This window comes from Dendrobates tinctorius, unplaced genomic scaffold (genome assembly GCF_039654945.1).
Source record: "Dendrobates tinctorius isolate UK_male_01 unplaced genomic scaffold, ASM3965494v1 ptg000320l, whole genome shotgun sequence".
NCBI lineage: Eukaryota > Metazoa > Chordata > Amphibia > Anura > Dendrobatidae > Dendrobates > Dendrobates tinctorius.
In genome coordinates, this window is record NW_027361987.1 from 1,424,536 (window position 1) to 1,438,447 (window position 13,912).

General features: G+C 52.9%; 1 protein-coding gene across 1 annotated transcript in view; it reads left to right on the forward strand.

Moving 5' to 3' along the window:
- Positions 1-510: 510 nt before the first annotated feature.
- Positions 511-13,912, forward strand: part of LOC141073912 (uncharacterized) — a 48,918-nt gene continuing 35,516 nt past the window's right edge. The window contains exon 1 of the mRNA XM_073561450.1: positions 511-651. Coding sequence (XP_073417551.1) covers positions 511-651 — 141 coding nt within the window. The remainder of the gene's footprint in view (positions 652-13,912) is intronic.

The following is a 13,912-nucleotide window of genomic DNA, read 5'->3' on the forward strand; positions in this document are numbered from 1 at the left end:
CTTCCATAACGCTAATTCTCGTCTCATTACCGGCACTGGAATCGGCATTAGCAATACTGCAGGAGATATTCATTACACGCGACATGAGAAATAACTCCTTCATGATGAGGACGACATCTTCATCTTCTACTACGGCTCTAGAGACAGATTTGGCCAGAGTCGGTCACTGTCTCCATCCCCACCGGCCGTCTATATGAAGGTTTCCCGTCTTCCCCGCACTGGAATCTTCTCTCACGTTAGATCTCAGCTCTGAGTCACACACAGAAGTTTGAGGCTTTTAGAAAAGATTTTTTGTTTCCACAATCACAACGGACAGAAATGATCTGATCCCAAAGTCTCCATGTACAGTGATTTATGGGGATTATTTCTGGCCTTAGGCTTTCCTAATTAGCAAACGACATAATTCCTTATGGAAACATATTATATAGACAAAGAGGATGTCCCCAGAAGTTCCATAGGATTCGGGAAAGGTGGTGTAACTCACCCATGTCACACTTGGCTCCTAATGCCATGGTCTCCTCCATCTCGGATACAATCCCTGATGTATATCCCTTCCAGAGTATGAAAGTGATGATATGTGTGGACTTGGGAATATGTGTCTATTATAACCTGACCTGGTACGAGCTCATAACTCTGATAACGGACCTGTTGGTGAGGAGGAGCAATGCTTTATAGAGCACATTATGGTGAATGCTGTGTCTCATTCGTTTTGTTTATTTCTGAAAGTGTGATATTATATCTCTGTCACTGTGGACGGTGATTATACGGATTATTCTGATCTTACACTGCATTGTCATATGTTTGTCATCTTATTTTGTGGAATCTTTCAATAAAAAGAGTTTAAAAAAATAAATAATCCGTCACTATATGGAAAACAGAGTCACTGCACAATGTTAGTTATGTCTCGTCCTTAACGATTTTATTGTACCCCATTATCCTATACACTGTGGAGTAGATAGAAATCATAGGTCTGACAGCAATAGCTGGAATTGGAGCCCTCAACTTAAAATGAAAAAATATATATAATATATATAATATAGATACACACACACTCACAGGGTCGGACTGGCCTGGCGGGGTATCGGGGAAATCCCCGGTGGACCCTTGGCTGTGGGAAGAAAAGGAGGAGAAGAAGAAGAGAAGAAGAGAGAAAGAAAAAAAAGTCTGCGGTTTTTAGGGGCGTGGGCCTTTTAAAAGCGCAGGCAGAGTACGTGCAGGGGTGCGCGCATGCAGGGGTCATTACCTGAACCGCTGCGGCGCATGTCCCAATCAGTACTGAAGAGTGTGCGCTTGCCGTCACTGGCATATGACATCACCGTTACATGCCACAAGCGATGTGCGCACACATTCACTGCCGGCCTCTGCTATGTCGGAGGCCATTTTACTAAGTGCATTCCGGACCTGCAGAGGAGGAGGACGCCGCACAGTGCTGGAAGCGCAGGAAGGTAAGAGCAATCTTTTTTTTGTCCTCTCTCTCTGTACATGAAGCCAGGACAAGGAGCCAGGATGGATACACATGGGGGCCAGGATGGGTATACATGGGGGGCCAGGATGGATACACATGGGGGGGCCAGGATGGATACACATGGGGGGGCAGGATGGAGACACATGGGGGGGCAGGATGGAGACACATGGGGGGGCCAGGATGGAGACACATGGGGGGGCCAGGATGGATACACATGGGGGGCCAGGATGGATACACATGGGGGGCCAAGATGGATACACATGAGGGGCCAGGATGGATACACATGAGGGGCCAGGATGGATACACATGGGGGGACAGGATGGATACACATGGGGGGACAGGATGGATACACATGAGGGGCCAGATGGATACACATGGGGGGCCAGGATGGATACACATGAGGGGCCAGGATGGATACACATGAGGGGCCAGGATGGGTACACATGGGGGGCCAGGATGGATACACATGAGGGGCCAGGATGGATACACATGGGGGGACAGGATGGATACACATGAGGGGCCAGATGGATACACATGGGGGGCCAGGATGGATACACATGAGGGGCCAGGATGGATACACATGGGGGGGCCAGGATGGGTACACATGGGGGGGCCAGGATGGGTACACATGGGGGGGCCAGGATGGATACACATGGGGGGGCCAGGATGGATACACATGGGGGGGCCAGGATGGATACACATGGGGGGGCCAGGATGGATACACATGGGGGGGCCAGGATGGATACACATGGGGGGGCCAGGATGGATACACATGGGGGGCCAGGATGGATACACATGGGGGGCCAGGATGGATACACATGGGGGGGCCAGGATGGATACACATGAGGGGCCAGGATGGATACACATGGGGGGACAGGATGGATACACATGAGGGGCCAGATGGATACACATGGGGGGCCAGGATGGATACACATGAGGGGCCAGGATGGATACACATGAGGGGCCAGGATGGATACACATGAGGGGCCAGGATGGATACACATGGGGGCCAGGATGGATACACATGGGGGGGCCAGGATGGATACACATGGGGGGGCCAGGATGGATACACATGAGGGGCCAGGATGGATACACATGGGGGGGCAGGATGGATACACATGAGGGGCCAGGATGGATACACATGGGGGGCCAGGATGGATACGCATGAGGGGCCAGGATGGATACGAATGAGGGGCCAGGATGGCTACACATGGGGGGGCCAGGATGGATACACATGAGGGGCCAGGATGGATACACATTGGGGCCAGGATGGATACACATGGGGGGCCAGGATGGATACACATGAGGGGCCAGGATGGATACACATGGGGGGCCAGGATGGATACACATGGGGGCCAGGATGGATACACATGAAGGCCAGGATGGATACAGATGAGGGGCCAGGATGGATACACATGAAGGCCAGGATGGATACAGATGAGGGGCCAGGATGGAGACACATAGGGGTTAGGCTGGATGCATATGGGGGCCAGGATAGAGGCACATGGGGGACCAGGATGGAGACATATGGGGACAGGAAGGATACACATTGGGGGCCAGGATGGATACACATGAGGGGCCAGGATGGATACACATGAGGGGCCAGGATGGATACACATGAGGGGCCAGGATGGATACACATGAAGGCCAGGATGGATACACATGAGGGGCCAGGATGGATACACATGAGGGGCCAGGATGGATACACATGAGGGGCCAGGATGGATACACATGAAGGCCAGGATGGATACAGATGAGGGGCCAGGATGGATACACATGGGGGGGCCAGGATGGATACACATGGGGGGCCAGGATGGATACACATGGAGGGCCAGGATGGATACACATGGGGGGCCAGGATGGATACACATGGGGGTCCAGGATGGGTACACATGGGGGACCAGGATGGATACACATGGGGGGGCCAGGATGGATACACATGAGGGGCCAGGATGGATACACATGAGGGGCCAGGATGGATACACATGAGGGGCCAGGATGGGTACACATGAGGGGCCAGGATGGATACACATGGGGGGCCAGGATGGATACACATGAGGGGCCAGGATGGATACACATGGGGGGGCCAGGATGGAAACACATGAGCGGCCAGGATGGATACACATGAGGGGCCAGGATGGATACACATGGGGGGCCAGGATGGATACACATGGGGGGCCAGGATGGATACACATGGGGGGCCAGGATGGATACACATGGGGGGACCAGGATGGGTACACATGGGGGGGCCAGGATGGATACACATGGGGGGCCAGGATGGATACACATGGGGGGGCCAGGATGGATACACATGGGGGGGCCAGGATGGATACACATGGGGGGCCAGGATGGATACACATGGGGGTGCCAGGATGGATAAACATGGGGGACAGGATGGATACACATGGGGGCCAGGATGGATACACATGGGGGGCCAGGATGGAGACACATGGGGGGCCAGGATGGAGACACATAGGGGTTAGGCTGGATGCATATGGGGGCCAGGATAGAGGCACATGGGGGACCAGGATGGAGACATATGGGGACAGGAAGGATACACATTGGGGTCCAGGATGGATATATGGGGAAGGGCAAGGATGGACATATATGGGGGCAGATTGCATATATGGGGATATGGGGGAAGAACAAAAGACCAGGAAGCATATATATATGGGGTCCAGGTTGGACATATATGGTGGATAAGGATGGATATATGGGGGAGCCAGGAAAAGGGACCAGGAAGGATATATGGTGGCCCAGGAAAGATATATAGGGGCAGGATAAGACACATATGAGGGCCAGTATGTATAGCTGGTGGAGCAGGATGGATATCTGGGGGCCAGGCTGGACAAGGGACATAGGGGACCAGGCTGGGGCATATCATAAAATAAAGAGGGCCAGGCTGGGTGAGATTATTAAATAAAGGGGGCCAGGATGAGGGACTAAATTACTGTTTGAGGGGCAGAATGAGGAACACGCTATATTAGTGCAATCATATAATCCCTTTAAAAACATGAAACTTTAATAAATTGAGGTAAAAAACACCCCCCTAGTGCAATAACACAATTAACAAACTATACAATAATAACCTACGATAGCCCTACGCTAGCCTGCTATCCCTTCCTGACAGTGGAGGTTGGCACCCTAAAAGATACGATTTGGCACCCCCACCCCGCGGCGGCTCTCCCAGACTTGCCCTAAATGACCCTTATAAACTACAGGTGGGAAAACAAAAAGCAAATAAAAGAGATGAAAAAGATAGTGCTTAATAAAATACACAGGCTGTTAATGTACAATATATAAAAGACAGGCTGTTACCGTATTTTTCGTTTTATAAGACGCTCCGGATTATAGGACGCACCACAAATTTTGAGGAGAAAAATAGGAAAAAACGTTTTTTTAATAAAATGGTGGTGCCTCCAGGTGTCTTATTGCTTATCGTGGGTGGTGGCTGCGGTGAAGTGGGGTCCCAGGGTCGCTGCTGGAGGAGGCAGGAGTGGGGTGATACTGCAGACCGCAGGAAGGGATGAGAGGGTGCTCCGATGTGCAGTGCGCTGCCAGGGGGGCTCGTGCTGCTACCAGGGGGGCTCGTGCTGCTACCAGGGGGGCTCACGCTGCTGCCAGGGGGGCTTGCGCTGCTGCCAGGGGGGCTCATGCTGCTATCAGGGGGGCTCATGCTGCTACCAGGGGGGCTCATGCTGCTGCCAGGGGGGCTGTACTGCTGCCAGGGGGGCTCGTGCTGCTACCAGGGTGGGCTTGCGCTGATGCCAGGGGGGCTGTACTGCTGCCAGGGGGGCTCATGCTGCTACCAGGGGGGCTCATGCTGCTACCAAGGGGGGCTTGCGCTGCTGCCAGGGGGGTCTGTTCAGCAGCCCGGGGCTATGCCCACATTTACCGGGTGTCCGTCGGCGCTGTGGGTGTCTCCGGGTGCCCAGCCGTGTCTTCACGTGCCCAGCGGTGTCTCCGGTTCCAATCCCGGGGCTCTGGCGACATTTTGCGACAGGCCAGAGCCCCGGGGCTCCCTCTCGGTTCCCTCTGTTTTGGGCTCCGGCAATATGGCGGCCGCCGCCGGGGACGGCGCATGCGCTGATGGTGATCTCGGGACTGAGATCTCGAGAGATGAGATTTCAGAGAGATGCACTTACAAAGCGGAAAATACGGTACATGTAAACATAGAGTAACGTCTTGTATAACCAGTAGATAGTAGCACATCTTGTCTTTTTGGGTATTAATAGACCCCAGAAAATATAGATTCCATAAGCTACCAGTAGATAGTGGCAACCTTGTCTTTTTGGGTATTAATAGACTACAGAAAACATAGATTCCATATGCATTATCAGATAAAGCCAAAAAAAGAAAAAATCTCTCTGCAGTAAAATCAGACAAGCACAGACAAGAGGTAAAAAATAGCGTGGTTCAATAAAGGAACACCAGAATTATATCCATATTGGTTCCGATAGAAGGCAATGAATGATATCAATTGCCAGAAAAAAAATCAAAGAAACAGCTGGGGGTTAACCCAAACTTAGCTTCCAGCCTCGATGCGTTTCCCCGTTCACGGTTCATCAGGAGGCACAATAAGGAACTGTAATGATCCCAGTGCAGGTTTTGACCTGCACGTCAGGGGTTAATGTCTGGAGCCCAGTGCAGGCTTTGACCTGCATGCCTGGGGTTAATTATTGTGGCCTCTGTTTGGTTCAGGGAGAGTTTCTTCTACCCCTGAGAAACTCCAATCCCCGTCAGTTATACTTTTGCCTTTGGCCGAGTGTGTTGACCCCTGTGTGCCTGTTCGTTGTCTTATAGCTTGCTTATATGGTTCTGACCCGGTTCTGTCCCCGTTGTGAGTTTGCCTGTTGATTCTGTACTGCGCTACCCTCTCTGTGTATGACTCATTGCCTGTGACCTGACTATTCTCTGCTCGCCCCTCTTGTACTTTGCAGCTATCTCCGTGTATGACTTATTGGCTACGTCTTGACTTTCCGTTCTGTCTAATCCTCTGGTATTGTCGTGCTATCTCGTGCTTTGACCCCGGCTTGATCTGTTATCGCCCCTGTCTATGCCCCTTGGTAACTTTGTCCCGTAGTTACCCTGCTATGAGTTTTCCTGCAGCTCCTAGCTCTCTGAGGTTTAGGCCACGCCCCCAGCAGTCACGTGCTTCAGGTCCTGCTGTTCTGAAGTACGCACCTTCTCTGCTGCTGCCGGCTCCACAGGTATCTCTGAGCACAGTTTGCTTTACTCAGGACACGCGCACTGGCTCAGTGAGCAAGTTCAGTGCGGTGTTCCTGACAGGAACCAGCCAATTCATGGATATGAGGTGTCCAGATAGAAAGGCAAACCTGTCCAAATGCCATAAAGGACTAGTTTATATATCCTAACATGGAGTCCAAGGACCAATCATGTCCAGCCAAGACAAACACACCCACATTTCCCAGGTCGCACCAGGTCATAGATAGTCTCCTTAATGAATTTGAACAAAGAAAAAAATGAAAAAAACCCACACATCAAACCCTATTTCCAGCGGTATAAATCAAAAAGGGGATAGAATGAATTTCCAGCGGTATAAATCAAAAAGGGGATAGAATGATATTATGTACAAAGCAGGAGACATAGAATGAATGAAATACCTGAAATCTACGCTGAGGGTTTCACAATCAAGTCACTGTGATGTTTCCATAAACGGTCATAAAATATAACATTTCTCGACAGTTACAGACGTGCGCTCCTGATGATTACAATACAAGCTGAGCGTACGAACATGGTCGCCCCCAATGTCCTGTGGTGCTCCTCCGAGCAGGCGCAGACAGGCGTCTCATACTTGACGATTGCAGGCGTGCGCTCCGGTGTGGAAAGCCAGCCTCTTTCTGTATGCTAGGAGATGGCAGGTTTTTGGACATGCGCAATGAAGGTTTTAGGCGGCGAACCAGGATAGATATTTGGGGGAGCCAGGAAAAGGGACCAGGAAGGATATAAGGGGGCAGGATAAGACACATATGAGGGCCAGTATGTATAGCTAGGGGTGCAGGATGGATATCTGGGGGCCAGGCTGGACAAGGGACATAGGAGGCCAGACTGGGGCACATCATAAAATAAAGGGGGCCAGGCTGGGCAAGATTATTAAATAAAGGGGGCCAGGATGAGGGACTAAATTACTGTTTAGGGCCAGAATGAGGAACACGCTATATTAATTTATGGTGACAAGTGGGAAACATAATTTCTTTACGGTCCAATTAGGGACATTATTACTACTGTAATATAATTTACTTTTTAGGAAACACATTGGAGATCCGCACGACGGAGGCAAGCGCAAGCAAAAGGCAACAGGATTAACCACCTCTAAGATTTCGTAAGGACCAATAAACTTGGGACTCAACTTAGCAGAAGGAACCTTCAAACTTATATTCTTGGTCCTTAACCGTACCTTATCGCCCTCCTGGAATGCCAGCGCCACCAACCACAAACACCACACAGAATCACGGCCCCCACAGCACCTCACACAGTATTATGGCCACCACACCCTGCTACAGAAAATAAGGACCCCCAGTCACTATGGAGGCATTTACAGTCCAAAACAACCCCTTGCTCAGTATAATGGCCCGTACCAGCCACACATTAAGATTCCTCTTGATAAAGTGGCCTGAGGCGCCGCGAAACACGCGTCGGGGGTGGCACAGCCTGGTTCTCCCTTCCTCCCTGTCTCGGTAAGCTCCCCTGTGGTCTGTCTTTGATATTATTTGGTTGCATCTTGCAGCGGGTCACTATACTACACTAGCGCCCTCTCTCACTTCATCTTTTGATGTTTAATTCTGGATTTACTGTTTGGGCGCTTCTATCATACTATTACTTGCAGGACATGGGCCCATATGGGGATGCACACTGGGGCTACCTTTCCACCTTGGTGTAAGAGTAGGGTATTTTGGGTTGATACCGTCTATTTTGTCTGACTAGCACATTGTTATATACAGTATGTATTATCTGTAGTACTTTTTTCTAAGAAAATTTGACTATTTTATATGCTATTTATCGCATGCTCTTATTCTTTCTCCTGGTTTTCACAGTGTATTTTGAGCTTGTGCAATTGGCGCTGGTGTTTGGGTTGCTCTTCCCCATCTCCATTACGCCACATTATGTCCAAGGGATTTTTGTTGCCAGCCACACATTCAGTATGAGAGTCCCAACAGCTCTTCCCTTAATATTAAGCCTCCACAATTCCTGATTTAAAAACACACACACTATTCCCCCAACCCCGTTCCCGAGGTGCGCTGCTCCAGTCTGTGCGGTGTGAGTACTGAGGCTCCATACTACAGGTGTGATGTAGTGACGTCATTGTGCCTGCAGTGCACGGAGTCTCAGACTCACAGGTGAAGGCTGAATGGTGGAGCAGGAGCTTTTGACTCTGACTCACTATTCTATTCAATGGTATCACCGTCATGGGAGTGTGGATATCGCTGAAATTGTGATGATGGGAAGGAGAGGGTGACCAATACCAAACCCCACGAGCCCTCTCACTGTATGGGCATCATAGCAACCGAGTGGGCTACCTTTATGGATGATACACTCCTGCCTATCCAACTACTGTATGGTAAATATCTCATAGGTCCGGGGTTCATTAGTATCTGCACCAAGAATGAGGCGAAGTGACTCTACGGAATCACTGGGAAGAGGGAGAGTTTCAGGAAGGAAGAGTCTAGATGGTGCACCAGGTCTGGTGACCTTGTTGACCCAGTTTCCTGTTATTATAAAGGCCATAGCCTCAAAGGAAAGGGGTGTGGGGAGGAATGTGAGGTACCGGCCATGGTAAAGTGCCCGAGGCAGCTGGTTGTGGGGCAGAACCCTGCTTACAGGGGCATAATGGGGGCATTACACTGTGTGGGGCCAAGAAAGGGGCCCTGTCCTATGGGAACACTCCGTCTCCTCACTGCCTGTCCTCCATAGTGGGGTCGTATGTATCTATTACAGGAAACAGAAACGTGATGATTCTTATAGAGTCTCAGTGCAGAAGGGGTTAATGTCCCCCGCGCTCAGTAATGGGGGGAATCTCCACATACCTCCACCTGCAGAGCCGCACTCCACATATATGGCTGCTCTGTGCACAGGACCTGTGATGAGGTCACAGGAGGGGAGGAGTCAGGGGTCACATGATCTCCGGAGTGCAGACCTCCATGGAGCCTTCTCCTCAGTCAGTGACATTCCCGCCATTATTCGCCCCTCACTACTGGCACAATTACCCCGCGCAGTGGCGTAGCGGGGTGGTGGCGGCACGTGTGTGGGGGCGGGGGTGGCGTAGGGGGCGGGGGTGGCGTAGCGGGGGGCGGTCCGCCCCAGGCGGCACGTGTGTGGGGGCGGGGGTGGCGTAGCGGGGGTTGGTCCGCCCCAGGCGGCACGTGTGTGGGGGCGGCGCAGCAGCAGCAATTCAATTCCTCTCCTCTGACTGGGAGAACCGCGCGGACTCCGCGGAGGCCCAGTGCAGGCGCTTCCTACCTTCTACGCCACTGCCTTGCTGGACTCGGAGCCCCGGCTGCTTTCCGCTCCTGAGCCGGTGCTGGGCGGAGGTGTTCGGTCGGAGCTGCCAGAAGAACACGTGGCGTGTGGCTGAGGTGACGCAGGAGGAGCGGATCCCGGGACACAGGAGCCGGTGAGTGAGGGGGACGGCGGGGAGCGCTGCCCAGCCTGCCCATGATGTCTGTGAGGGGAGGGAGACACCGCGGTATGTGATTGCCCCTTGAATTTCATTCCATCATGTAATGTTATGCTACAGGGGGCGGCATCTAAGTAATTACTCCCTCTCCCCCATTTACTAATTCTAAAGTTGAGGCTCCCTAATCCTTGGAGTTGGATTGCCTACATCTTCATATAGCTGATATTATGCAAAAGAGTTGGGCTCTGTAGGGAGAGGACATGGGGGCTGTGCAGAGGAGGACATGGGGGGCTGTAGGGAGAGGACATGGGGGCTGTGCAGAGGAGGACATGGGGGGCTGTAGGGAGAGGACATGGGGGGCTCTGTAGGGAGAGGACATGGGGGGCTGTAGGGAGAGGACATGGGGGCTGTGCAGAGGAGGACATGGGGGGGCTCTGTAGGGAGAGGACATGGGGGGCTGTGCAGAGGAGGACATGGGGGGCTCTGTAGGGAGAGGACATGGGGGCTGTGCAGAGGAGGACATGGGGGGGCTCTGTAGGGAGAGGACATGGGGGGCTGTGCAGAGGAGGACATGGGGGGGCTCTGTAGGGAGAGGACATGAGGGCTGTGCAGAGGAGGACATGGGGGGGCTCTGTAGGGAGAGCACATGGGGGGCTGTGCAGAGGAGGACATGGGGGCTGTGCAGAGGAGGACATGGGGGGGCTCTGTAGGGAGAGGACATGGGGGCTGTGCAGAGGAGGACATGGGGGGGCTCTGTAGGGAGAGGACATGGGGGCTGTGCAGAGGAGGACATGGGGGGGCTCTGTAGGGAGAGGACATGAGGGCTGTGCAGAGGAGGACATGGGGGGGCTCTGTAGGGAGAGCACATGGGGGGCTGTGCAGAGGAGGACATGGGGGGCTCTGTAGGGAGAGGACATGGGGGCTGTGCAGAGGAGGACATGGGGGGGCTCTGTAGGGAGAGGACATGGGGGGCTGTGCAGAGGAGGACATGGGGGGCTCTGTAGGGAGAGGACATGGGGGGCTGTAGGGAGAGGACATGGGGGGCTCTGTAGGGAGAGGACATGGGGGGCTGTGCAGAGGAGGACATGGGGGGGCTCTGTAGGGAGAGGACATGGGGGGCTGTAGGGAGAGGACATGGGGGGCTCTGTAGGGAGAGGACATGGGGGGCTGTGCAGAGGAGGACATGGGGGGGCTCTGTAGGGAGAGGACATGGGGGGCTGTGCAGAGGAGGACATGGGGGGGCTCTGTAGGGAGAGGACATGGGGGGCTGTGCAGACGAGGACATGGGGGGGCTCTGTAGGGAGAGGACATGGGGGGCTGTAGGGAGAGGACATGGGGGGCTCTGTAGGGAGAGGACATGGGGGGCTGTGCAGAGGAGGACATGGGGGGCTCTGTAGGGAGAGGACATGGGGGGCTGTAGGGAGAGGACATGGGGGGCTCTGTAGGGAGAGGACATGGGGGGCTGTGCAGAGGAGGACATGGGGGGGCTCTGTAGGGAGAGGACATGAGGGCTGTGCAGAGGAGGACATGGGGGGGCTCTGTAGGGAGAGGACATGAGGGCTGTGCAGAGGAGGACATGGGGGGGCTCTGTAGGGAGAGGACATGAGGGCTGTGCAGAGGAGGACATGGGGGGGCTCTGTAGGGAGAGGACATGAGGGCTGTGCAGAGGAGGACATGGGGGGGCTCTGTAGGGAGAGGACATGGGGGGCTGTAGGGAGAGGACATGGGGGGCTCTGTAGGGAGAGGACATGGGGGGGCTGTGCAGAGGAGGACATGGGGGGGCTCTGTAGGGAGAGGACATGGGGGGGCTGTGCAGAGGAGGACATGGGGGCTCTGTAGGGAGAGGACATGGGGGGGGGCTGTGCAGGGGGAGGACATGGGGGGGGGGCTGTGCAGGGGGAGGACATGGGGGGGGGGGCTGTGCAGGGGGAGGACATGGGGGGGGGCTGTGCAGGGGGAGGACATGGGGGGGGCTGTGCAGGGGGAGGACATGGGGGGGCTCTGTAGGGGGAGGACATGGGGGGGGCTGTGCAGGGGAGGACATGGGGGGGCTCTGTAGGGGGAGGACATGGAGGGGCTGTGCAGGGGGGTACACGGGGGAGGGGGGCTGTGCAAGGGGAGAACATGAGGGCTCTGTAGGGGGTGTACTGTGGGTCTGTGCAGGGGGAAGACACGTGGGTCTCCTTACACTGTTTTATGGTGCAGCTCTCGGCAGGGCAGTGGTGGAGGTTCAGTAGGGTCATCACGCTAATACATACACATATATATATAGAGAGAGAGAGAGAACTGCAAGAAGATGAAAGTCTAGAAATTTAGAAATAATAACAGCAGAGTTAGTAGTAGACTAAAAAATAGATCTTTGAGTGTAGTGTGGGCTCTTCGGATTCTTCCGGATTATCAGCGACCAAAGGGGCGGCAAATTTTTCGACCGCCCCGGGCGCCACAAACAGTTGCTACGCCACTGACCCCGCGCCGCCTTCTCTACACAGTGTTATGTGTGGAATGTAACGTGTGATTTCTCTGGAGGGAAATAGACCCCACACAGGAGGGAATTCTCACCAGTTACCGGCCGTCTACTATATGGCGCCATATGATTGTGCTATCGACTCCACACCAGGAGCTAAAATGCCCAAATCTCTAATGTAACTGCTATAAGAGAAGATATAACAAATTTCCCCTAAACTCACACAGCGGAGGAGGCCTCACTTGGAGCCATGTGACTCGCGCACAGAAAATCTATTCCCGGTTCTGTGATAAGTTATCGGCCGACAGGAAGAAGAAAGGTCTGAATTACAGCCCAGACTGGAGGAGAAACTGCAGGAGTTAGAATTGGCCAATCAGCGCTCTTCACCCCTATACTTATCTACACAAATACAAGATATGAAATGACAATTAGACGCCATTCTCACCACCAGAACGGAGAGGCGCTAACTTGGAGTAAAGCCGCGTTTTATCACCATGCCAATAAGCCTAATAAGATGCCGCTCGTAAGCTCAGAATGAGAGAGTCACTGCATATAATCTCCTCTATAAAAGACCCTAAGGGTCAGCTCTCAGCCCACCCCGATGTCATGTATAGCACTTATAATGAATACCCCCAGAGTTTGTATTCGCCCCACAATCACCCCCCTCACTACTGGAGTCATTCCTTCACACACTACATCTACCTAACCTGACTGAGTCCGCGGCACAACAACTCCATTTACACATCTCTGAGGAGGAAATAGTTTCAACATTCAAAAAACTAAAAAGAGGAAAGTCCCCGGGACCGGATGGTCTTACAGCAATATATTATAAAAAATGCAGCGATGTGCTGACACCACATATAAAAGCCTCTGTAATTCACTACTAAATGGCTCACAGCTGCCCCCTGAGTTCTACGTGGCGCATGTAACCGTAATCCCTAATCCTAAGAAAGATCATCTCACCACAAATTATAGACCTATATCCCTCTTATACATTGACTTCAAAATCTTTACATCCATTGTGACTAACAGGACCAATAAAATCCTCCCTCACCTCATCCATCGGGATCAGGATGGTTTTATACCAGCGCGACAGGCCCCAGATAATATTAGGAGAGGGTTAAATATTATTCATACAACTAACCTACAGCGAAAGCGACTTCTCCTGCTTGCATTAGATACTGAGACGGCTTTCGATTCGGTGTCCTGGACGTATCTCTTTACGGTTCTATCGGAAGTCGGATTCTCCCCTAAACTTATAAAGTGCTTCCAATTGTTATATGATAGCCCTATCGCTTATGTAAAACTCCCGTCACCACACCCCCCTCCAATTAATATTCAGAGGGTA